Here is a 24,680-nt window from a genome sequence, read left to right as displayed (position 1 = left end):
CACTCGCGTATTCACCTATACGCATGCTCAACAAGTAGGTACAACGAATAGACACGCGCTAGAAAACCAAGACTGGGTGGTTCGACACTTTGCACCGTCGGTTTGCTGAAAGTCAACCAGACAAGACGTGCGCAACGCGATGTAGTAGTCCACAAGCGGCAGGCAGTCGTATGTAGTTGGGCGTGTGGAACCCGATGAGACGCACGCTTTCCCAGCGGAGACAAAGACTTAGAAAGCAGCAAGGGACCGAACCGCGGAATCTGGCGCGCCGCCGATCACCCCTTTGGTTATATATTACATATATATTCTATATGTTTGTGTTTCGAAGTCGCGCTCGTGTCAGAGGATATTTGAAGTTCCGTGTTAAGGTGCATGACTCGTGCGTATAGAGCTGATCACTCAGGCCTTGTCGTTTAGGTTTGCTAAGGTCTGTGAAGCTATATGACGAATAGTCATGCACCGCAGAGTGGCACATCTCACAAGTCATGAGGAATGAGGCATGCTGAAGGGCAGGTCTGGATCAGGAGGGTAATGTCATACGGCGTGGATGGCCTCGTTCTTTGTTCGGCGTGGTTCATGCGCTGTTGTTTGTTGACGCGATAGGCCAGGGGCTCCAGACAAACATACTAGACAGTGGCGCGTTCCAGAGAGGAAGCTCGTGATGTTGGTGGTGAACTATGAAGGCCACCCTAGCGAACAATGAACACTACTCGGGCTTGGCAATACGCCAGCCAGCAGACACGGGCCGGCGGTGGTGGAAAGGGCACGACGGCAGATTGCAGCAAGCGAGTCCCCCAAGGCGACGAGCACGAGTCGGCGATGCTTGTGCGACAGTAGCAATGGCAGGTGCGACAACCCAAGGGCGGCAACTAAGAATAACACCTTAGCAGACTTTGCAGCGTGGGCCATGGCCCTGCATGCTCCGTTCCAGAATGCGGTACCTGAAAGGCCGTCGCTGGATGGTGTGGCGCCACTGCAGGTGCAAGCGGGACGGCTAGTTAGCAGCCCCTTTGGACCATGGTACGCCAATTCTCCGAAGTCATACTGCCGAAGAGTGAAGCTCGACGACGCGCGACGGGTGGGCGAGGACGAGATTAAGCAAGAGATTGCCGTCGTCACCAGTCGTCATGGCAGCGAAGATCGCAGCGCTGCTGAGGGCGTGTGGTGATATCGTATGCCGGTGGGGCCTGCTATTCCTGGACATATCATCTCGGTTGCGGGCCAATCAGTCCCACAGGGCCCGTGCCAACGGCCGACGGACCCCAAACGGTTTCTCGTCTCCTCGCTGCATCTGGCTGGGCTGGAGCGTCGGCGTGCGCTGTGAAAGTGTCTGTGTCTGCTCCTTGTGTCCCGATCGCTCTCTCCCACGACGCTTCCGCCGCGACGTCGACAATTCCACGGACCCAGCGCTACCACGGCCAAGGGACCCTCAGGACAGCAGCTGTTGGAGCCGCCGTCGCGCGACACCCACACCACGTCTGGCCCACCCCGTTGCACGATACACGACGCTAGAAATTGCGTCCGCCCATAGTTCCCCATAACCACCCCGTCTGCCCCCTCAACCGCGCGACCGTCGCGAAGCAAATGCTGGCCTATTGATCGCCTTCACGTAGGTCCTCCTCGCAATTCATCCTCCTGACATGTGAGTGCTGATCGTTGCCGCCTCCAGACCATCCCTCAGTCAGTCACCTGGCGTCCATTCTTTTGCCGACATTCACTCGCTCCCACCCAAACCCACTCCATTGACTGGACTCCCTGCATCGGCTGAAGCCCGTACGTCCGCTCATTCGCAACACCGTCCCTACAACACATGTACCGCCAAACCGCGCACCTCGCCACCGATACTCTGGAAGCATCGCCCTAGTCCGTATTGCCTGGACCCGTCTCTAGACCTTTATGGACCCCGTTGCAACACCTCCCAGGATATCCAGAGTTGATTCGCGCTACCGTCACCGAGCGCAAAACGTCCCGCCCCAGAGCGAACCTGTGCCGCAATCTGAAGAGAAAGAGGAGGAATCAAGCCAGGAGGACCTTATCCCTGAACTGAGAGCCAGAGACAGCATGAGCAGAGGCCATCGCTTCTTTCACCGTCGTGCTGCGCTAGGCAACACGAAGGTTGTCACTGTCGCCGTCGAAGTAGTCGGGACTGTCGATACGAGCGGAAGTTTCATCCCTCAGGAGACTATGGCGCCCGTCACACCTCAGTCCCCAGATGCACCTGCACTACCGACTGCTGCAGCAGTCGCAGCGCCTTCACCCGCACCAGCGCCCTCGGTAGCTCCCGCGGCGCAGCAACCATTGCCCTCCGCTCCCTCACCCGGTATTCCAGCAGTACCAGCAGTACCTACAGTTGCGGCTCCTGTGCTTCCATCCGTCCCAGCAGTCCCACCTTTCCCAAGTGACCTCGTGGTTCCGACCGTTCCTGCGTACCCATACTCTACAGGCGGCCAAGTCCCGGTCACCTCCGACTTGAGCGCATCTCCAATTCCAACTGGTGGCCCTGTGAGCATTGCGACTCCATCTGCAGCCCCTGTGCCGCTATCAGATGTTAGTTTTATCTTGAACTCGACCGCATCTAGTAAGCCAGACGATACTGCCAACATGATCAAGTCTAACATTTCCAGGCACTGCTTCCTTGTTCTCATCTTCTTCATTCATCTCTCTTGACAGCATCTCGGCGTCAACTGCGACTGACCTGATTGCGACCATCGCAGACGCTCCGACTCGTTCGACATCTTCATCGGCATCGCAATTCACGTCCTCGTCCGACGCACCGTCATCTTCTCAAACTTCAGCAGAATCTGCTTTCACTAGCAGTGCCGTCATCTCCTCGGATGCTGCGTCAACAACAGCATACTATGGTGGTGCCGGTGGGGACGCGTCTGGAACGGCGGCTGCCCCTGCTGCCACCACAGCAGGCATCTCAGATGCTGATGCCGACACCGCTCCTTCTCCACTTGAAACCCCACAGGTCGTCGGAAGTGTAGTGGGCAGTTTGGCAGGCGCTGCGCTCATTCTCGCCATAATACTGCTGCTGCTTAGACGTCACAAGCGGAAGCAGGGCGGTGCTTTACAACTCACTGGCGACGATCACACCGATAACAACCAGTCGATGAGGCAAGCACCCACCACAGCTAGTACTTTGGCTCCTATCGCCTTCTTGAACCGTTTCTCTGGTTTGTCAGGCAAGACTGCGGAAACCAACCTCAGTGGTGGTGAACGCAGCTTTCAACGGGTGTCAGGGCGCAAGCTTCCTTCCGCCTTCAGCGAGGGCATGACATCAGATCAGTTCTCTCGTGGCGGCACAATGTCTGGATCTTCTTTCTACCAAGATGAACACGGCACATATGGCGGTCCCGGCATGTCAAAAGAGTTTGGCAAGGAGATTGGTGACAGCCCAACGAACCGAGAGTCAGGACCCATGAACATTCGACCCAGCCCAGCCAGGACACCAGTCATACGGCATCCTGATGATGGCAACCCCTTCTCGGACCGTAACTATCTCAGTCCGCCACAATCTCCAAATCCTGATGCCCCACCCAGAGGCACTCTTGGAAGAAGTCTGCCTTCGGCGGATGGATCCAGGTCATCTCGGTTTACAGAGAACGTTTGAATGATCTACTAGTCTTTTGTTGCCTTCTTACTCTCGCTCCAGCATCTGTTTTGCCTAACGACACGCATGAACGTGCGTATTGCTCACCTCGCATTGTACCCACCATCTCGCATCTCTTGTCGGTCTTGTCTTGTATACCCCAGGATCCGCTCGACAGGTTCCACTACTCACCACATACTGTCCTTAATCCGGCCGCAATCTGGCGGCCCAGAACTAATGTCTTGTCGGCTTCCTTTACTGTTTGTTGTCATACTATAGTCGTTTTCAGTTCCATTCTTCACGATACTGCCGGATCGGGAACGGTACCTAGTTTCATACCCCTGGTTGTTGCTCTCAAGGAGAAATCCCTGGGTCTAGACCATTTGTTTATATCGGCTCTGTGGTCCGTGTATATATTCTACGCTGTGCTTCCTTGAAGCCGGCCTCGTGCATATGGTCGCTATGTTTGTCATGTATGTTGGGGCGCGAGGGCAATCGGACTAGAGGTCTCGACTATAGGGTTGGCGGAGTTCATAGTGGTCTCTCCCAATGCTCAAAAGTTTGGTCTTACAAAATCACAGCCTAAGCTGCGTGCACCTCATTGATTCAGTGATGCATTGAGTAAGTATGCATGCTGCTTACCACGTTTCTATTTCCAGCACAATACGCAATACTAGCACACATATGGCTGCAACATTTCCTGTCATAGCCGGCGCAGCCTGCACTACCGTTTCCTTAACACGGTCCATGTCATGTTCATCACCTCCGTGGTCTTTTGATAGGGTACTTGGCATCCTCATGACATCGTTCTCGGTTGGCCGGCCGCAGCTCAGCCCCACCCGTGCTTGCCTAACCGTAAGCACCGCCCCAAGATCGACGGTAGTACCGCCTAGCGTCACGTAAGGCTTCCCAGATGGACATGATTAAATGCCAATACCGACACCAGACTCATACCTATTGCTCTTACTATCTGACTCCCAGCACCAGAACGTCACTTTGACCTACCCGTGGACATTACCTACCATCTGCGCACCTATCCCTAACACCTGACGAGGAGCAACAGCAGCAGCAACAACCCCAACATCACCATCACCAGCCTCGCAACCCCCAAACACCAACGCAACCATGGCCCTCGCACCAGCCCCCCAGCCCATCGGCGTATTCCCGCAATTCTTCGCCGCAGGCCCCGAAACGCTCGTGATGAAAGAAAAAGTCATGTCCCTCAGCGGCGACAGCTTCAGCATCAAGCTCGCAAACGGCACGCCTGTGCTCAAAGTCGAAGGCAAAGTCATGAGCCTGACGGGCCGCAAGAAGATGTTCGATATGCAGGGTAACCACCTGTGCAGCATTGTCAAGGAGCATTTTCATATTCATTCGACGTATGTGGTTGAGAGTGCGGGGGGTGAGAAGATTATGGAGGTGAAGAGTAGTTTTAAACGTAAGTTATGGCGCTGTTTGTGGTGATGATGGGAGATGTACAAGAGAGGGATTTCGAAACGATGGGCATGCTTTATATTTGATTCCAAAATGTTGACTAGCTAACTCTTTCGACACAGTATTTGGAAGCAAAGCAACAGCGACATTCACGTCGCAAAACGGCAAGCAAGAAAGCCTCACTATGAAAGGCGACTTCTTCGATACCCAGGCTGATATCCTGGATGAGGCGCAAGGAGGTTCGTATCTCCCACTTCCCTTCCTTACTCACCTCTTACCTTACCAAACCCATCACACCCCCCCAGTCCCCATACTAACCCCTCCCCCACAGGCCTCGTCGTCGCCCGCATCGACCGCAAGCTCCTCAGCGGCAAAGACATATTCTTCGGGCAGCAAACCTACGGCGTGCAAATCGCACCGGGGGTCGACATGGCGCTCATCGCCGCACTGTGCATCTGCCTCGACGAGAAGAACAACGAGGGGTCATAGAATAACTCGAAGAGGAAACAAGTGCCGTATGTGTTTACTTTGGCAAACAAGGCGACCAAGGGGTGGAGTAGTACGTGGATGAATCAGGCGACTAAGGGGAGGAGTGGGACGTGGTGGGAGAGGGTGGAGGGCGTGGGGATGAGGAGGGGGACTTGGTGATGGAGAGGGGAGGTGTGGTGTTTGTTGTGTATACCCTTTGCGTGGAATTTTGATGTCTCTTTCTAGTCTATTAAACTGTTTCGTGGGGTTGATGTGTCTGATGATGAGAGAGGTTTATCGAAAGTTGACCTCTTCACGCGTCTCCGTGGGAGGATGACAGTGCCTGGAACACGTACAACTTGGTTGCAAATATCATAGAGCATCACCAGACCATACATGGCCTGATCACTGCGACTAAACGGCACGACTCCTGACTCACAGTCACGACAGGAGAACGAAGAATGAAGTATATAATCTTGATATTAAAGAGCGTCTTTAGTTGCTTATCACTCACTCATCTCCATCCCAGCATCTATACACAACAACACCTATAATTTCCCCCAGAAACCCCACAAAAAACAACAAAGGAGAGATCTAATAGGCCGAAGTACAGGCAATCGGGAAAAACATGGCTAAGTGACCACGTCCCGCAAAATATATGCTAGTAATGCAGTCTAACACGAAGCAGACGGAGAAAGCAACAGAATATAGAGAAAAGGATGGGAATAAACTCAGAGGCTACGCATGAAGAGATAACGGAGAACGCCTGCCCGATGTAATGCTATGCTTGACTTGGGAAAATTTATCACACCTTCTTCTGCAACAAAACTTTTGGCCGGCCTGGTTGTATGCTCACGTCTGCATCCGTTCCTTGTCCCAATCTTTTCGCGGAGGGGGTATATATGTCACTTGGCTTGACAATGGCGGGGCGCGGGAAGGGCCGGCTGCGAGGGTACTGCAGCAAGGTCGATGACGACCAAAGAATTAAAACACTGTCTGAACCGTGTGTTGGCGATCCAGCTACCATGGTCAATTACTTCGATCCAGCGAGCAATTCAGATCCCGGTACATTGTGGCCGAAATCTAAGATCAAAGTCCTGCCATCCTGGCTTGTAGCAACAACGCGTCTGTAGTCACTCTTGGCTGAGAGAATCCAGCTTGTTGTCCAGTTCTTGTAAACAGCATATGTTTGCCCAGTCTCATAATCCGAAACTTGTATACTCTGGTCGTACGAGCCAGACACGATGCGACCGTTGAAGGCGTCGAGGAACAGCGATCGTACAAGACCGTCGTGCTTAACTCTGCTGTGGACCAGCTCGCCGGTTGAAGCATCAAACTTGTACACGACGTGGTCGTTACCACCGGCGAGAACGTATTTTGCATCATCGGAAAATTCAACAGCGGCGAGACCACGGTCTTCGGACGGGAAGTCTTTGATTGAAACACCAGTCTCAAGGTTCCAGAGCTTAGCTACACCGTCGCCACTAGCGGAAACGAGGAAGTTGCCGCGTAGCTGAACGGCGTTGACGGGGCCTCTATGACCCTTGAGTGTGCGGACGCAGTTGCCAGTCTTACGATCCCAGACCTTGATCATGGCGTCCTTGGAGCAAGAGATGATGTACTTGTCATCGAGGCAAACGTCTAGGACACCAGCCTCATGGCCGCGGAGTCGGTACATGGGAACGTACTCATCGCCGGTGATGTCCCATACGATGCAGGTGTAGTCCGAGGATCCTGTTACCATGATCTCGCTATCGTACTGTAAGCAGAGAATGGAAGCGTCGTGGTAATCGGCAGGGACGGTGTATATCTCGTTGCCAACCTTGGTGCCGTTGAGCGAAGCGTGGCTGATGACTCGTTCCGGTCGCTCCTCCATGGGTGGGGGAGTGTTGGCTGTTGGCCGGTGGTTGGGTCCACCGTAGACCCTGATGCATTTGTAAGTTTTCAGGTCCCACACGCGGATAGTCCTGTCTCGGGAGCCGGTGATGGCCTTGTTCTCGTCAAACTGGCAGCAGTAGACGCTATCTGTGTGACCATTCAGGTAAATGGCAGCGGGTGTACCGGTCTTCCATCGCCCGTCGATTGTGCTCCGCGCCCTGAACATCTGCTTCCAGTCCTGGGCTGGTGCTGGGTTGCCGCCTGCCATCTTGCCAGTGCCCAAGCCGCCCATCTGGATAGGCGCAGGGGAGACGTGCACTTCGGGTTCGTGTTTGCGGAGGAAGACGTTCCGCCAGACGTGCGGCGACGAGGCGTGTTCGTTCCAGCTGCGCGAGACGCGCTCGGCCCGTACGAGAGAAGCGGCATCGAGGTTTGACAGAACGGTGGTGGCGAGCTCGGCAGGAAGGCGTTGGAAGGGATCGACTGTGACACTGTTAGCGTGGCCCCAATGACTGGTGTTTGCCAACTCACTCATCTTCTTCTCCGTGACACTGTCGGCGCGGACAATGGGAGAAGCACATGTCATGTCCACACCGCTCTCGTTGTCCTTGATGTCGTCATCACGCATGGAGGTGGTGATGAGGCCATTGAGAAAGCGGTGGGTGTGTTCCTGCTCGCGGCGTAGCTGGTTCTGGCGATCCTGGTTTGCGGCGGCTGCTGCTTGTCGGGCGGCGGCGCCTGGTACGGACTGGCTGGGGTAGGAGACGGCGGGCGTGAAAAGGGTTTTGGTGATGTCTGTCGATGGCCCCGAAGCTGTAGGGCGGCGTCGCATGCTACTCAGTCGCTTGAAGGGAGCAAAAGCCTTTGAGCTAGTGCTCTGTGGTTGCAGTTGAAAAGTGGGAATGCCAGAGTCTTGGTGTTGCAGGGGCATTCGCTGTTGATCCATGGTAGACTTCTGGCTAGTGCTCGAAGAGGGCAGCGACTCGAATAAGGAATGAATGGAGCCGCGGCGACGCTGTGCAGGTGTGGCGGACGACACGGACGACATGCGCCGGCGCGTCTTTTGGCGGGTGAAACTACCAGCGACTGCACCAAACGCGCGGGAGAAGGAGCTGGCCTGTGAATGCTGCGACAGGCCGTCGGCGTGCATGGTGGCTTCGTTGACGGCGTCCAACATGTTGGTGTCCTTGACGTCGTGTTGGTAGTGGGTAGGGAATGTCTGCGAGATGGTGCGCTTCATCGTGTGCGGCGGCGGCGCGGCAGAGGTGTAGGCGTCGTCGTCCACGTCGGAAGAGGTCTTCGGTCGGTGCGACAGGATGGACTGCCTGCGATGCATGCTCCCAGGGATACTGACTACTGAGCCCGACGAGTTGCGGTGAAGGGCAGGTGCGAAACAGAAAGCGAATCGTAACGTCGCAGGATAACACGGCGGTGACTAAGAGAGCGTGCACAGCAAAGCGGGCTGCGAGGAGTAGGGAGGGTGGAGGTTTGGGCGGAAAGCAAGGATACGCAAAAGAGTCGGACACGAGGTTTATAGCATGAGTATTAGTAGTCGCAGGAGAGGGAAAACAGAGCTTGTTAACAACGCCAGACGACGTGCCACACACTAGGCCAGGAGACTCAGCCGATCTCAAGCCGGTTCGAGTGCCTCCCGAACGTGGTCTGTTCACCAAAGCAACTCCAGACCCACCCCTGCAAATTACCACTTATCTTATCATGCCAGCACTACCCACACCGTCCCTCTGCTGCTGCTGCTCGTCGTCGTAAAGAGTACCGTTCGACCGCCTGCTGCAGCATCCGGCTCCTCCGATCCACTGTCACCACGGCCTCCTGCGTCTGCTTATGCTACACCGCTCCAACGGTACGCCATCCAAGTCGCTTCACGGTACACCATCTTGAATCGCGTGGAGCCCACAACCTAGATCACGCGAAACCGGGCCAAACCATCGCTCAAACATCATGGCATCAACCGCTCCACCCGCCCCCATACCCACCGTCTACCGCCTCGTCTTCTGCTGGCTAGAGCCCGCTTCCATCCTTCTAGGTGCCATCTACGCGTTTTTCTTCCAATCCACCTACCTGGACTTGACCCATGCAGCCAGCTCACCGGGCCTCCCGGTTCCAATCTCAACATCCATAGTCATGTCACAGTTAGCGAATCTGTACCTTGGACTTGCTTTTTTGGAAGCCTCGATCCTGCGCGCCACGGCCGACGTAAAAGTCTGGAAGACCTTCATAGTCGGTTTGCTGCTCGCCGACCTAGGCCATTTGTTCTCTGTGTTGCCGGTCGGAAGCGAGATCTACTGGGCCTTTTGGCGATGGAACGCCATCGATCTGGGGAACGTCCCGTTCGTCTACTTCTTAGCCGTGACGCGCATTTGCATGCTTCTTGGCGTCGGCTTCCAGAAGGAAGGTGTGAGATCGAAGATGACATGAAGGTGCACTGGCAGTAGAATGCAAAAAGACAAGTCCCATGTATATACTTCTAGTCGTGTCAGTAGAATGTCATGCATCGTAGCGAGCCCGCCAGCCGTCACCACGACCATCGCAATCTCTCATTTCCACATGTGTGCCCGTCACAAACGACCCAATTCCTGCCCAACACGCTCCTCGAACATGGCTCGCCTATTCACGATTTATCCCTAGCTAGGCAGCCCAACCGAGCAAATCGCATACCTCGTTACCCCAGACCCACAGTACAAGACCCTGTACATCATCTTGTGCATACCCTTCACCCGTCATCTCACCGACGGGCCTCACCGCCCCAAATCTCTTCACCAAAACCTTCACCACTCGGAATCATTCCGAACCTAACAATCATCAAACCCGCAAATAGCAGCTTACCCGCAGCACCACAGTGAAACGCCATTACACTTGAAGTCCGCCCTCTCTTACCGCCGCGAATGAATCCCAAATTCTGCCTTAGGTCCTTTGTCCAACAGCGCACCTAGGTGATCCAACAAAGACGCTGACACGTCTCCATGCTTCTCGACAAAAATCATCGCGTGGCATCCCCGGCACCACCCACATGCAGCATGCCGAGAATAGCAACAGCAACCTCGCCTTCGCCACGCCTGCTCAGCCTCTTGCCCTGCATACCCGCCAGTCATCAGCAATCCCAGGCAGGGCAAGGGAAGCGGGTATCCCGGAGGCGAGGCGCAAACGTCATCACTACCACGAGATTTTTTCTTCTCCATCCATTCTTTTTTGCTCCTTCGCAACTTTCGCATCATACTCGGGCTTAGCACGCCACTTGTACATGATAATTGCAGATCTTTGATGTTGGGAGAGGCAAATTTGAAAGAGGGAACACGTCGTTGGGAATTCCGCTTTGTTTCGCCGAAACACTAATTCTTGTCACTACCATGGATACGGGCTGCAGCTGCACACAATTGTTAGGCTTGGTCCTGCCCATGACACGCGCCTTGCATCATGTCATGTCGAACCAAACGTTATCTTTGCATGCGTACCATGGTTTGCGCGGCGCAAAGGGGTCTTCGCCGACCTTTCTATTGTGCCCTCGTTCCGAGCAGCCTAGATAGCTACGTGAGTATGATGGGGTGGCCGTCATGTGTACCAGCGGATGCTTGGCGGGGTCGTGTAGGGAGGTCGCGCGGAGAAGGGTGTAATGGACCCCGCACCCACGATGTTCAGCTCTTAGGTATACCGTGGTACACGTGCTTCCAGGCGGGCCTTTGACAACGCAGCGTGTTCGAGAACAATCGTGAGTATTCATGGCGTATGTAAGATTGCGCTACGTCACAGAGTTTACCTGTAGTGTACCCGCAGCTTGAGATTGCTGTGAGGTAATTAACATGGCATGGGAAAGGCACGATGGTGGTCTACCCTTTCCAACGTTTCGCACGGCTTTGATTCAGAAACATGTCGTCTCACTGCAAAACATCAACACACAACACTCGTTACAAAGACGAACAATGATGGAGATTCAAGACACTGCTTCCCCTGCACCGCAGAAGCTGGAAGCGACAGGAAGATACGGGGTATAATATCCACACCAGAAAACAGTAATCCAAACACGAGACCCAGTTACAAAAGTCAACCCAATGCTGTAGAGATACCGCTTTTCCCATTGCAACATGAAAAGCGCCTTGACCCCATACCAATCAATAAGCTTTGCTCATACATGTATATTAGGCCGTAATCAATCCGAACACCGTGCAAAGTGACGCAGTATAAACAGAAAGCGAGTGAAATCATGGTACATGGCAGATACATAACAGCGCCCGAAGGCAAAAAGATGAGAAAGAATAGACGCACAAGTACGCGTCAGGAAAGGAACAGGATTCCAAGAAGGTTGTAAGAATGAGGCTCAAAGCATGGATGGATCAAGTGTTCCACCCATGCTGTCCATGGTCTTCTCGAGCATGTCGAGATCCATCATGGTCCCTGGGCCATAGTCGGGGAACAGCATCATGTCTTCGCTGTCCATGGGAGGAAGAACAACGCCCAGATTCTGCAGGTCTTCGGAGAGTTGCATATCCATTGGAAGGACATCACCAGCCATGTTGATAAGCCATGCATCAGGCATGTCGGCGTCCTTGAGATCGATATTGATAACGAGATTGTCGTTTTCGGAAATGTCTGACTGTCGTGTGGAAGGCGTGTCTTTGTTAGATGACTCGGGCGTGGCGGATGGTGAAGCGGGCCGGGAGCGGAGTGCCCACGTGTTATCTTCGTCCTTGAGATCGAAGACTGTGAAAGACCCGTTCGCATCGAGAGCGGCAAAGGTATCTTCGTAGGAATAGTCAAGAAGAGACATTGGCAGCATGGGCTGCTGCGGCGTCTGCTCTTCGTCTTGAACCACTGGCTCCGGAGCTGTTGCTTGCTGCTCCTTGGGTACAGATTTAGGGATGCTGGCCGGTGTGGGTTTGCCGCGGGCACCCGAGCCAGGTGTAGCCACCTTGGTCATCGCCTGGGGTGTCTTGAGCAGATTCGACGACGGTGAGTCCTTGACACCTGTTTGCGTTGGCACCCGCGCCATCGCCGTAGTTGCCGGCTGTTGTCCAACTGGAGTGGCAGCATTGTTCGAGGCGCCGGGGGTCTGCTCTGGCTTAACAGCCTGTTGAGTTGCTCGTGGGGCAGCCGGCGCGGGCTTCGAGGCGCGTTTGGCAGCGTTTTGGTCGACCTTAGCTTCGCCAGTCTTCTGGTCAATATCCAGGTAATCCGCCATGGAGTCGAGAGCAAACTGCATCGGGTTCTCGACCTTGACATGTATCTGACTATGCGCCTCTAGTTCACCCTGGGTATCGAAACCCCTTACAGAGAATTCACAACTCGCATCGTTGCATCGGAAAGTTGGCCGTTGTGGCATTTGCTTCTCAGGGGGCGGTTGTCTTCTCAGTTCAGGCGAGTTACCTGTACCTGAACCGATTCGAGGAGACGCTCTAGCACCGGGAGTAGATGATTGGCTACCCTCAAGCTTTGCGCGCTTCTTCTCCGGGAGCACCAGATTCGTGACTGGTCTCGCTCCCTCGAAGTAGTGTGCTGCTCCGTGGCCTGAGTCAGCTCCGATGGCGAACGGTGGTCGGTCGGTGGTAGGGGCAGAAGGCGGCTTCTGGCTGCGGTTTTGTTGTTCTACGATTTTCAGATTTGCGGCATTAAGTTGAGCGGGCGGGGCATTCGAACCACCCTGGAGCTGCGGCTGCTGCTGCTGACCAGCTGTTTGCTGCTTGACCTTTTCCATAATCTTGTTAACGAACTTGAGTGTTGCGCCCATATGGTTCTTGAACTCTTCAATAGTCAGAGTGACTTGAGGGCGAAGCGTGCCATCTGACAGGTCGATCTGCTGGTACAACAGCACGCGAGATGTCATTATTTGGCGGATAACTTGCTCGGGCTCAGAGGAATCGTACGAAGCGTGGAAAATGCGTAGAGCCTGATCCACCTGCTTTAGTCGGCTGAGTTGTTCTTTAAACGATCGCTGTAGCGGTATTCGCATCTGCGACGGCAGCTGTACTGGCGGTCTGGCGGGGATACTCTTTTCTACTTCGTCCATCAGCTGCTTGAATTGCCGGGTCCTCGCTGGGTCTGCCATTCTTTGTCGGAGTTCTTCATGGTTGACGACACCACCCCGTTGTTGCTGCATCTTGTTGTTGGAGGCATCTTGAGCCTTCAATAACTGTGCCTTGTACTGAGCGTGCTGGGCGGGGGTAAGTTTCGACATTTGCTCATGGGTAAGATTGAGCCCGGGTTGAGACTTTGTCGAAGCCATGGCGGTGGCCTGTGGTGTTGCATCTGCGCCTGACTCGGCAGTGTCCTCGTTGGGTCGCTTTGTGCCCTTGTTCACATTGTTGTTGTTGGATAGTTGTGGTTGCATGGGCTGCGATTGTGGTTGAGGAGGTCTGGCCGCTGGTTTGGGCTGAGGGGTTGGTTGTGCTGGAGGTTGTACAGTCGGTGGACGATTGTTTTGCTGCTGCTGAACTGCGATGTTCGCAGGCGGTTGCGCCTGACCACGTTGGGCTTGTTGCTGCTGCAACAAATGTTGCTGCGCCTGTTGCTGCCGCTGATGCTGAAGATTCTTCATCTTTATGGACATCATCAGACCTCGTAGTTGCTCGTCTGGCATGTTGGCTTGTGGCTGGCCTGCCATTCTTGCCCGGAATTGTGCCAATTCTTGAGGGGTGACCTGGAGCATGTTTTGCATGTTCGGTTGTTGTGGGGGATTCCTCAGAAGACCTTGATTAGGATTTCCTTGAGCCGGTGGGGCAATGCCATGGCCAGGCTGTGGTGTGCCATTGGGACCCGGTCCATTTTGGTTAGAGTTCCGTACCATATCTTGGAAGTGAAGAACCTGTAGCATAAGCAGCTTCTGGCTGTCGACACCCGGAACGAGAGCGGGATTTTGGCCAGCCCATAGCTTCAGTTGCTGCCATGTTCTAACATCCGGAGGAAGACTGCTACGGATGTTATTGTTCAAAACGTTCGGAGGAAACGGCTTGGGGTCAGTAGCATGTATGATGCCAGGATTGGCTCGTAGCAAGTTGGAGGCCGCCTGTAAGCGTTGCTGCTGAGACTGCATTGGCGCACGCTGTGCCCCCATAGGAGGCTGTGGTCCAGCCCCAGGTTGTGGCTGCGTAAGGTTCAAGCCACGATTTATGCCTTGCTGCATGTTGGGGTTCATCATGGGACCGCCCATATTAGGCGGCATCTGCTGTTGCGGTTGTTGATTGAAAGGCAAGTTTTGCTGCCCAGCATTGGGTTGACCCGGGGGGAAGGCTCCATTTTGAATTCCGCCATTGCGACGAAGATTCATCATGTAGCTCTGTAGTATTACGCGGAACTGAGGCTCCGGAACCTTGAGCAGTTGCTGCTTGACGTTCGGGTCTAGGTCGGCCGGCATCATGTTCATGCGAACCTGGTCAGTCAGCGGTTGCTGGTTGGCCTGCTGCACGGCGGCAGCTCTTTGCTGCGCTTGTCGCATAAGCTCGGACAGGTTGGGGTCAGTCTGTCCGGGTTGAGGCGTCATGATGGGAACGTGAGCTTGAGGGGGCCGTTGCTGTTGCGGTGTACCAGGAGGTCCTGCCTGTCCCGGTGGAGCCATCGGCCGGTTGAGCATAGGCATGGCAGGGCTGGCCTGAGAACCCTGGGGCATGTTCAGACCGCCCATTTGGCCTTGGAGCATCTGGTTCTGCTGGTTGCGTGCTTGCGCCGCCTGTTGCTGCCGTTGTTGCTCCAACCGCGCCTGAGCCTGGGCCTGAGCTTGTGCTTGCGCTTGTTGCGCCTGCTGTGCCTGTTGTTGGCGGTGAAATGCCTCAGCAGCCTGGCGCTGTGCCATGGCATTTTGTGATGCGTTTTGTTGTGCGTTTTGGCCCTGGAAGCCGCCCATCTGACCACCGTTATTCTGGTTGTTGCTTGCAGGCACTACTGTGTTGCCCTGGTCCTGGCTGCGCATAGCTTCCATTTGCCGATTTGCTATCTCAGTGAAGTCAAACTCTTGGTTAGGCTGACGTGGATTCATGCCCATCTGCTGGGCCTGCATCCGGTTCGGCTGAGCAGCTCCCTGCATGGCGCCGGCATTTTGCGCAGCTCCCTGCTGATTGAGGGCGCCTCTTCTGTAGAGCATGTCGGCGTGTTGTCGGAAACGGAGGAAGAGAGGGTTGATACCCTGAGCGAGCAGCTGCTGCTTCTTATCCTCGGGCCATGCGCGAATATCAGCTTCGAATTTGAGCCGAACCTCCTCTTTACAAGTATCCATGAGCTTTTTAGCGAACTGGTTGATAATCAGTTGGTCCTGACGATTCTGCGTGGGCTGGTTGGGTTGCATGTTCGGTTGTTGGTTGTTTTGTCCCTGTTGGGGCATGTTGGCGGGGTTAGCCCCATTCACACCCATAGAAGACTGCCCTTGTGACATGGGCACAGGAGAAACTTGCATGGGCCGCTGAAGTTGGGCGTTCGGAAAGGCCGGGTTGAACTGGGGGCCTCCGGGCCTGGCGCCTTGCTGACTCATCTGATTCATCATGTTCATCTGGTTCATCTGGGCGGGATTCATGCCGTTCATCGGGTTGTTCATGTTGTTGGGAACGCCACCTTGCATGCGTTGTTGTAATTGTTGCTGGCGCGCAGTCGTCATGACGATGAGCTTTTGCTTGATGTTGGAGACGTATTGGTCCTTTGTCGAAGAAGACATGAAGGTCTGCGTCTCGAACTGGAGGGCGGCGCGCATAGACTCGACCTCGGCGATTTCGGGCTTGAGCAGGCGGTACTGAGTAAAGAACTGGAGGGCCAGCTGACCGCGCTCTTCCGGCTGCGTGCCCTGCTGCCAGCCATTTGGGATCTTGCCTTGTTGCTGCTGCACGCGATAGTGCTGGATGAAGTGGTGGAGTCCCGCGGTGGCCCGGTTCTGTTGCATGCCGTTCTGTTGCATGTTGGGGTTGTTCATGGTGGTGGAGCGCGAACGACCACGGGCGCGCTATGTCGCAGGCTGGCGGAGGTGCGCAAGATACAGGCAGCGGTGCAGTGCCGCGGATGTGCAGTGAACAGCAGCACTCATGCAGGCCGAGAGTTTCAGGTGCGCGGCGGGCGGTGGGACGACTCCGGCGTCGAGGCGTCGTGTCTGGTGCCGAGTAGACGACTTGGTGAGACCTGGGATGGGGGCGGTGACGGTAACGGCAACGGCGAGGGCAGCGGTGACGTGGGAGAAGATGGAAGCGGCCACGGGGGAAAACGTGTCGGGTGTCGTGGAAGAGAGCTGGGCCTGCGGCTCTATGGGCAAGACGCGAGGAAAGGCAGGGCCACAGCTGCTCACCTGGAGTGAGGCTTAGGTGCTTAGGTGAGTGAAAGGCGGAGGCTCGAGAGGACGACGCCAGCTGCGGCTCGAGACTGATCGACACTTGCGGACAGGGCGCAAGGTTAGCGCAGCACCCGTGGACCCAAACGACGGCGCCTAAATGATGCAGCTGCAGGGCTCAGGACGACGTGTCCATGGGACCAGGATACAGCTATCGCAGTGAAGATGTCGTCGCAACAGGAAATACTAAGATGCAAAGGCAGACGTGTTTGGTGGGTGGGTGAGCGAGGAAGATTGCGAAAGGCGACAGAATGGGCGTGCGTCGCAGCCCAGGTGCAGCAATCGCGCCCGTCGCACCTACCTCGTCCAAACTGCAGGGATTATCCGCTAGCCTGCAATTGGTAGGCCCTCTAACGCTCCTGCCCCGGTCCGCCTGGGTCATGCCCCCAGTGCAAAGGAACAGCTGTCGAGGCATGCGCACGACGACTTGCTGCGCTGACGACGTGCTGCATGTCTGATTCATGTATATCAAGTTGCTACCACGGCCGGCGACGGATCCAGCGGGTGCCTGTTGCGCCCCCCATCTCTGTCGACGACTAGGTCTCACAGGTTCGTCGAATGAACGGCACTAGCGCTTGGCTGGGACCCGCCAAATCTTCCGCACTTCTGGTGGCAGGACGAACCATGTGCTCTGCTCGTCTTCCCTCCTCCCCGCTCGGCCGGTCTAAGCGTCGCTCTCATCTTGCAGTCGTTCGTCGTCTTGCTCTGTGTTGTGTTTGAGCACTGTGGCAGCTCTACGATGCAGCGCCTGGTGTGCGTATCGACGACTGCTCGGTTTCATCCCAAACGTCAGGAAGCCCTGTGGCTTGGATGGCGCCATGCCATCTGCCTGATGCCCTGCGAGGGTTCCGCTGCTTTTTCCACTACCATCGCTCACTAGCCGCTTTAGCTGTCATCTGCGCCAGGCGGTGATCAGGGCAATAACGCCTTCAATTCAAATCATCTCGTCCATTTTCCCTATCAAGGACACATGGCAGCCCCATGGATGCAAGCTGCCAATCGCACAATTCCTCATTCGCCATGTATATGAATATCAAGATGAGTATGGATCATATGCCATCGCCACTGAAAGCTGTGAAGTTCGACGCCCTCGTACTCGTCCTCTACAAGCCAGGTCGCTGGTGATCGGCCACCCGTTGCCCTAAAAGATGGTGAAGGACTAGTTATCCACATCTCGCACTAAAGCGCCGGACGCTATGGCACAGGACTATGGGCCTCCACCCCGTTCCGAACCAACAACGCCGCTGTCAAAGCAGTCACCTTGCCCTCCCTCATACGCCCTCCATCCCTGACACTGCTTTTTCTTGACATCTCCGCATCTAGAGCTGCCTGTCCATCACCTACCCATCCAAGAGGCCACCTCCTCTCACACAAGTTTCGCTTGCTCCGCCACTGTCCCTTCCGTCTCTGGTTCGCGTCGATCCTTGGCGGAAAGCCCCCCCTGCAGTCCCATGTCAGTCCCATGGATTGGGCATGATCGCCAGGGAACAATGAAGCCGGACGCCAGCCAATAGCATCCAGCGTTTGACACGTTTCTGCTCCCCCCACCGCTGCTTTGTCTTGCAGTTGAATTTCGGCCTTTCTTGCGACCATTTCTTGCGTTCGTGATGAAGAAACAATCTAGCATACAACGTGTCGCGTCGCGCCTCGTGATCCACAGCGTTCCGTCATTGGCCTGATACGTCACAACGGCCTATCAACAGTTTCGTGCACGCTTAGTGAGACGACTTGTAACCACCATCATCGATGCATCGGAATTGCATCGAACTTAAACACGGCCAGATGCCTCTCTTTACTGCTTCGGGGAATTCTACACAGTCTTTGCGACTGGCGAAATTCCGTGAAGCACATGAACAGAGTGGTATCTTCGGGCTATATGGATGCTCGCAACCAGATTCCAAGAGCGGAGCAACCCTCACGATGAGTCCGTGCGCTTACCCTCAGCTCACGTCCATCGATCGCGAACAACCGTCTATGTTTATTTTTTTGCTATCATCCCTGCGCAACCATTGCTCTGAGAAGACAGCGCGCCCACACGCCTTCAAGGGGAAAACCGGACAAAGGCCCTGAAGTCTACATTGCCTTGAGATCTTGAGGCTGTAGATTGTTAAAGCAATGCAGACTTCTTAGCTTTATCTTTGGTAATTGTACTGCGAAGACAGATTTTCAGTTTTTCCCTTGATGGGGTGCACCCAATTCGATATCAGGATGATCTTCATCGTCATGTACCCCTCCCAAATCAACAGCCTGGTCATCACTCTGTACGTCTCCTCGATGCCTCAGGAATGCATGAGAACGCTCGATGGCCCCCTTTCTCTATGCCCCCGAGACTGTGCATTCACTCTGGGTGATTGTTCAAGACCGCCTTACCTGCCACGATGTGGAGAATTTACGTGGAAGGAGCGAAGTGATGCCGCCGCGGATCCGACGAACAACGCCTTTCGATGGGTTGTAAACCTTAGGCATATGACGAAGTTCAAGCCCGCCCGATAACCTTCTGCAAGTTTATCAGATTCGTGTTAGGCATGGGTAAATGCGGATCACATCGTATCCTGGAAAAGCCTAAACTTTAAGGCCATTTTCTGACGTGCAGAACGTCCAAATCCAATGAAGCGGCCTGCGTAAGAATCACATGTTCGAGCAATCATGTCGACGACTGGGAGCGCGTGGAGCCGTCATTTCACAAGCAAGTAGCACTTTTTAAGAGCGACGAGACTGGGTATTTGTATGGATAGCCGTAGTCACAAAGCACATTACACGTAAGGACGCATACGTGGGGTCGTTTGACGGAGTCTGATTTGGCTTGCTGTCGAGAGATCCCCCCACCTATGATACATCTGATCCCCAGCTATGCCCATTCTATGCTTTCGTGACCTGTCGATACAAAGGAGATGTCGATTCGCGAAGGACAGTCGCTTATTTCTGGCCGAGAGATGATGCGCGCTCGTCTTCGAGCTTCTGGTAGAAGGCGTCACGGTGACGGACGGCAGGGACGTGGTAGCCTTGGATAGTAAGTATGGGCGTAATAAAGATTCTGAGGATAGGAAGCGCAGTCGCATCGCCTGTGACTGATTCACGTACCGTACCACCAGCCGTAGCCGGCAGTGAGGCCAAGACCTGTGACCGCTGTTAGCCAATGTCCAAAGCTGACGCGCGCATTGCTACAGAGCTCTTTGAGCCCCGAAAATAGCAGCCATGCACTGCCCGATTCCTACGCACCCATAGCGACAGAGAGGTCGAGCACGACCTGTCGTCGGAGCATCTGCAGTCCAGTCATTAGCGTCCAGCGCACTACAGCCCACGGCACTCAATGGCAGCACCTACGCCGGTGATCGGTTTGACAGCCATTGCGGAATTGAGTTCGGGAGAGCGGAGAGTTTTGGGGCGCGGGTGCGGTTTGCGGGAGCTGGTGGATGTCGTCGGCGGCTCTCTGAAGGTGTGGTGGTTCGACGGGAGAACGCAGTGCTGCTGACGTAAGGCAGGCGTCCTAGCGTCCCGCGCCTTGGAAGCTCCCGACCCAACTGAAGAACAACGGCAGCAGGCAGGTGAAAGGAACAATACCATCGAATAAGAAACAATACGCGCCTGCACGTCCGCTCCCATCGCGAGGGCACCCTTTCGCAACCGATGCGCCCTCTCACTCCCGTCTGCGCCCTTACCCACCGATAGAGACGTCCCCGGAACCACCATCGCGTGCGCAACCTCCTCCCACGGCGTACCCTCCCACCGGATCCGCGACAACGAGCAGCATATGCCAGGCATCATACTATCCCCCAGCGCCAGCAGCGAGGGCGCAATCGCAGGCATGAAGCGGGCACATGAAGCGGACCATGCGCCGACGTACGGAGAGCCGCACCCCAAGAAGCGACAAGTCGTACGGGCGCTGCACCACACGCAGCCGATCCAGCACATTGCCGACCCCATCAGCGCGGAGCACGATGTCTTTGGCGAGAGCAAAGACTTTTTCGACCAGCAGCTGCGGCGCGCAATAGCCATCCAATGTAAAGGCATCGGTTTCGAGAGCGCGCGTCCGGACGCGTTGGAGGAGTTCCGGGCGCTGGTTGATTCCTGTATGGCTTCACCTTGCGACAGAGACTGGCCGCGAGTGCCCACTGCAGTTTTCCAGACTGACCCGTCACAGACATGACCAACTTTCTAACACAAGTACGCACGTCCATGATCAGCTCGCGACGCACCGAAACGGTCGCGCACGACTGGATCTATGCCCTCACTTCCGCCGGCCTGCGCGGCTCTGCGCCCCTCGAACAACATTTCGACACAGGCGAGATCCCGTCGTCTGTCTTACAGCCCTACTTTGCACCTCCCGCGCCTCCAGAAGCTCCGCCGCCCGACACCGAGTCATTGCTAGGCCCTGGACTCTCCGGCAAGGCGGACAAAGAAACGCGTCCATACATACCAAAACACTTCCCTGGATTCCCGTCGAAACACACATACACAGCGACGCCAGTCTTCACAAAACGCGAAAATGACCCGCGCAAAATCAGGGAGAAGGCGACAGAAGAGGGCATTCTTGCCGAGCAGAGTCTGCGAAAACTCATGGCGGCGCAAAAGGCAGGCGTGCAGAAGCAAAATGTTGGCAAGCGGAAGCGCAGTAGGCGCATGAAAGAGAGCGACCAACTGTGGCAAGCCGCCATGACAGACCTGCTAGATGAAGAGAACCAGCGAGAGAAGGAAGAAGAGCGGCGGCAAGCTCAAATGGACGAAGACGACGATGACTACAACACGCATCAAGACGCTCCAATACGGCAGCCCACCGCCGATCGTAACGTCAATCTGGAAGAAGGCGTGCACGTCAACTACGACCAAAAGTACTGGAGGAAATCCGCGACGGGCGTCTCATAGTTCGTCACAGCCGGTCAATGGCGGCGACACCTTCAGAAAAAGTCGTTTTACTAGCATTTTGATAGCGAGGCGTTTGGGTACCTGCATTTCGGCCGCGGGGCTTCGAGATACGTTTTAGGCATTAAGGCGGCGTTGATTGTCTATTTTTTTCGTTGCAAGTTGTACTATAGTCTACTCGCTCTCCTACACAGCGTAGCTGAAGGCTACACAAAGTTTGGTCAATGCGAACTCACTATTCATCCCATCGAGTTCATATTTAGATTGGATTTACTCCTTGAATCCTTAGCAAGATCTCATAGTTAAAAATACATGTATAATAATCATGCCTCCTGTGTAAACCGCCACCTAAAGTACGATGTTGTGTGAGGCTGTGGGTGGTGACTTGATCTCATCGCTCAACCATCGCACCTTCCTGTTTCGCCTTCCACTCCTCCCACGCCGTAGTCTCCACAGTCAAACCTCCTGAACACCTATACTCTCATTAGCCATGCGCTCAGCTTGATAACACCAACTCCCAGTTCCTGGTCACAATGCCAAGACCTCGTGCCTTCCACCTCACTCCACCAACACTCACTTTCTTAACAAGTGAACCAGCGGCTCGCATATGATTTGCGGCGCAGCGCCCTTCTTCTTCGGCGCCTCTACGTTGCATTTATACTGCACGAGTTCCTTCAGTGCGCAGTCGCTCAGATTGACCGGTGGATTCCGTCGTTTTCCCGACGGTAGAGTGTTGATCGAAGCTTCCAAGTCGGTCACCGGGATTGTGGAGATTGGTGGCGCCATTGCGCGGGGGAAGTGATATTAAAAGAGCAGGGTCGTGCCTAGAAAGGACTGGAAAGGGTCAAGGGTTGATCTGCATGGGAGATGGAAATGAATGGTGATGGGGCGAAGAGGTTGGGGGAGAAGTTGTTGATCGAAGTTGAGGTCGAGGACCTGAGCTCGGTATGTCATATCGACACACGCTCGATGCACGAGTTGAGTAATGTTAACGAAAATACAGCTGTTCAAGTCTCTACGTGATTTTATGTCGCAGGAACATGGAATGTACGTTTACTCCTCATAACTAACACATTCTTTTCTCTCAACTTTTACTTTCGTGCTACACAAACTGATACTGATTCCAACAGAGCCAACAACACAAACACGGCCCAACCCTCTCATTTCAACATACCAGAAATCGACCGCCTAATGCTAAACCCATCTTCACCAATCCTCGAAATCATCTCTCCACCGCCAACCCATCACGCCTCAGGAGCAGGGAAAACCTCACTCATCTACCTCATCATCGCCCACGCCATCCTCCCTCCCAGCTTCTCTTCCACCCCTCTCTATGGCCAAGAAGGCGCCGTCATACTCTTCGACCCACTGCACCACTTCAGCATCCCCCGACTAGTAGAAGTCATGTTCACCCTTCTCAAAACCAGCCTTGTCACCGCGGAAAAGGAAATCAACGACGTCCTCAAAGCCGACATGAAATCCACAATCAAAACCGCACTACCACATCTCCACATCTTCCGCCCACAGTCCTGGTCCTCTTTCCTCGCGACTCTTGACTCACTACCAGAATACCTTCTCAATGATGATCCTCAACATAAGAGCATGCACCGTCGTATCCACTCCATCATCCTTGAAGACATCGATGCGTTCGTCTGGTCGATACGGAATACCAGTACTACTGTATCTAGCTCCTCGAATACCCTCGCGACGGCATCCACACAGCTTACCACCCGCGTTGCGAAACTGGGCAAGCTACTCTCCTGCGCTACAATACTGACATCGCAGTCTACCACGCTGTCATCGTACCGGCCGTCGTTGCCTACATCGTGGCCACAAGGCTCCCCTGTTACAAGATTGGCAGTTCGGCGGGTGGATGTAGTTAAGTTTGCTCCGGGGATTAGCGTGGAAGATGCTGAGAAGGAGAGAGTGCAGCGATGGGAGGTGGTTAGTCGAGGCCGATTTGAGTGCTGGAGGGTTGGTGTGGGCGCGAGGGACGGCGAAGGATTTGTTTTCAGGGTAGGGAAGGGGATTGAGATGGAAAGGGATGGTGCAAGGTGATGCGTGGTATTTCATGAAGGAATCTGGCGTTTGCAACGGCTTGGGATGATACCCTTCAGAACACGGTTCAACGACGGGTTGGATCGGTATGTGTTTCAAATCGGTAGTATGATATACCAGACTACAAATATTCCTTTGCGCTTTACACATATCGTATACCATATCCACATTGTTTCCGTATCCCAAGCCACCCAGGCTCCGCGCCATCTAAGCCAAGATCATACAAGAGCCACCCAAATAGCCTCCAGAAACACCATCCATCTAAGCGTCCCTCCCCCAAAGCACCTTCCTCCTCCCCCGATCTTCCCTAGCCTCCCGTCTCCTTGTACCCCACTTCCTCCTCGCAGCCTCGTGTTCCTTCTCCACCCTCTCCGCCTTCGCCTCGTTCTTAGCCACCATGCCCACAAAGAATTGACTACAGCCAAACTTCTCCGCTAGCTTAACTCTAGTCCACGTATCCGGGTCCGCACTCCTCAGTCTCCTAATCTCGGCAATGTCCGCCTCGTTGAGATGATACGTCTTCTCGTACGGCTTCCGGAGCGGCGCAGGCAGGGATGCTGAAGGGCGCGGAGGCAAGAAACCTTCTGTGCTGAGCGGTGTTCCCGGTGCGGCAATGGGCGAGGATTGCCGCGTGTGCGCCAGTTTGGTTGCGTATTGTTGGGCGGCAGCGTATAACTGTCTCCGCTTATCTTCCTTGGGCAGGAACTTGAGCGGGGTGTGGTAGACGTTTGGCGCCGAGGACGGCGGATTGAAGACCAGTGTGGGCGCAGAGCGGTCGGGTGTGTAGGATGGGGCTTCGGGGAGTGCGAGCAGTTTTCTGTGTCGCCGGGTTGTGGATTCGAAGCGGCATTGGGTGAGGGGCAGGAGCGACGGCGTCGTCCGTTGCGAGGGACAGGCTCGGAGGAGGGATTTACATGTTGACATTGTGGAATTGGGTGTGTGGGTTGGCGTGCCTGCTGTGGTGCACGCGTTGGCACGGTGCTGGCCGTTCCTGGTGGAGCGATGCCGAACTTTTTTAGTTGTTCCGCGCCGGGGTGGTCAAAGCTGGGCGGGATCCCATCTTCCACCCCCAGACTACCGCCG

At 54.9% G+C, this 24,680-nt stretch overlaps 8 protein-coding genes across 8 annotated transcripts; 4 read left to right on the top strand and 4 right to left on the bottom strand.

The window, feature by feature from the left end:
• Nucleotides 1-1,896: 1,896 nt before the first annotated feature.
• On the top strand, nt 1,897-3,613 carry J4E86_002044 (uncharacterized protein; the record flags this gene model as incomplete). The annotated part of the gene is made up of 2 exons (XM_051442607.1): nt 1,897-2,578; nt 2,625-3,613. The coding sequence occupies 2 exons, from the start codon at nt 1,897-1,899 to the stop codon at nt 3,611-3,613; spliced, it is 1,671 nt and encodes a 556-aa protein (XP_051306195.1).
• Nucleotides 3,614-4,717: 1,104 nt separating this feature from the next.
• On the top strand, nt 4,718-5,515 carry J4E86_002043 (uncharacterized protein; the record flags this gene model as incomplete). The annotated part of the gene is made up of 3 exons (XM_051442606.1): nt 4,718-5,030; nt 5,149-5,265; nt 5,358-5,515. 3 exons carry the CDS (start codon nt 4,718-4,720, stop codon nt 5,513-5,515), a joined length of 588 nt encoding a protein of 195 aa, XP_051306194.1.
• Nucleotides 5,516-6,527: 1,012 nt separating this feature from the next.
• On the bottom strand, nt 6,528-8,708 carry J4E86_002042 (uncharacterized protein; the record flags this gene model as incomplete). Its single annotated transcript, XM_051442605.1, has 2 exons — nt 6,528-7,855; nt 7,904-8,708. The coding sequence occupies 2 exons, from the start codon at nt 8,706-8,708 to the stop codon at nt 6,528-6,530; spliced, it is 2,133 nt and encodes a 710-aa protein (XP_051306193.1).
• Nucleotides 8,709-11,702: 2,994 nt separating this feature from the next.
• On the bottom strand, nt 11,703-16,271 carry J4E86_002041 (uncharacterized protein; the record flags this gene model as incomplete). Its single annotated transcript, XM_051442604.1, has 1 exon — nt 11,703-16,271. The coding sequence occupies one exon, from the start codon at nt 16,269-16,271 to the stop codon at nt 11,703-11,705; it is 4,569 nt and encodes a 1,522-aa protein (XP_051306192.1).
• Nucleotides 16,272-19,595: 3,324 nt separating this feature from the next.
• On the bottom strand, nt 19,596-20,027 carry J4E86_002040 (uncharacterized protein; the record flags this gene model as incomplete). Its single annotated transcript, XM_051442603.1, is given in 4 exon segments — nt 19,596-19,741; nt 19,761-19,796; nt 19,899-19,941; nt 20,004-20,027. 4 exon segments carry the CDS (start codon nt 20,025-20,027, stop codon nt 19,596-19,598), a joined length of 249 nt encoding a protein of 82 aa, XP_051306191.1.
• A 403-nt stretch (nt 20,028-20,430) lies between these two features.
• J4E86_002039 (uncharacterized protein) lies at nt 20,431-21,542 on the top strand (the record flags this gene model as incomplete). The annotated part of the gene is made up of 2 exons (XM_051442602.1): nt 20,431-20,749; nt 20,821-21,542. 2 exons carry the CDS (start codon nt 20,431-20,433, stop codon nt 21,540-21,542), a joined length of 1,041 nt encoding a protein of 346 aa, XP_051306190.1.
• A 1,188-nt stretch (nt 21,543-22,730) lies between these two features.
• J4E86_002038 (uncharacterized protein) lies at nt 22,731-23,597 on the top strand (the record flags this gene model as incomplete). Its single annotated transcript, XM_051442601.1, has 1 exon — nt 22,731-23,597. The coding sequence occupies one exon, from the start codon at nt 22,731-22,733 to the stop codon at nt 23,595-23,597; it is 867 nt and encodes a 288-aa protein (XP_051306189.1).
• Nucleotides 23,598-23,858: 261 nt separating this feature from the next.
• On the bottom strand, nt 23,859-24,521 carry J4E86_002037 (uncharacterized protein; the record flags this gene model as incomplete). Its single annotated transcript, XM_051442600.1, has 1 exon — nt 23,859-24,521. One exon carries the CDS (start codon nt 24,519-24,521, stop codon nt 23,859-23,861), a length of 663 nt encoding a protein of 220 aa, XP_051306188.1.
• Nucleotides 24,522-24,680: the final 159 nt, after the last annotated feature.

This window comes from Alternaria arbusti (genome assembly GCF_024043155.1).
Source record: "Alternaria arbusti strain BMP 1465 chromosome Unknown scaffold_2, whole genome shotgun sequence".
Taxonomy (NCBI): domain Eukaryota; kingdom Fungi; phylum Ascomycota; class Dothideomycetes; order Pleosporales; family Pleosporaceae; genus Alternaria; species Alternaria arbusti.
Note: the sequence above shows the minus strand (reverse complement) of the source record. Positions and strands in the feature narration are given on the sequence as shown.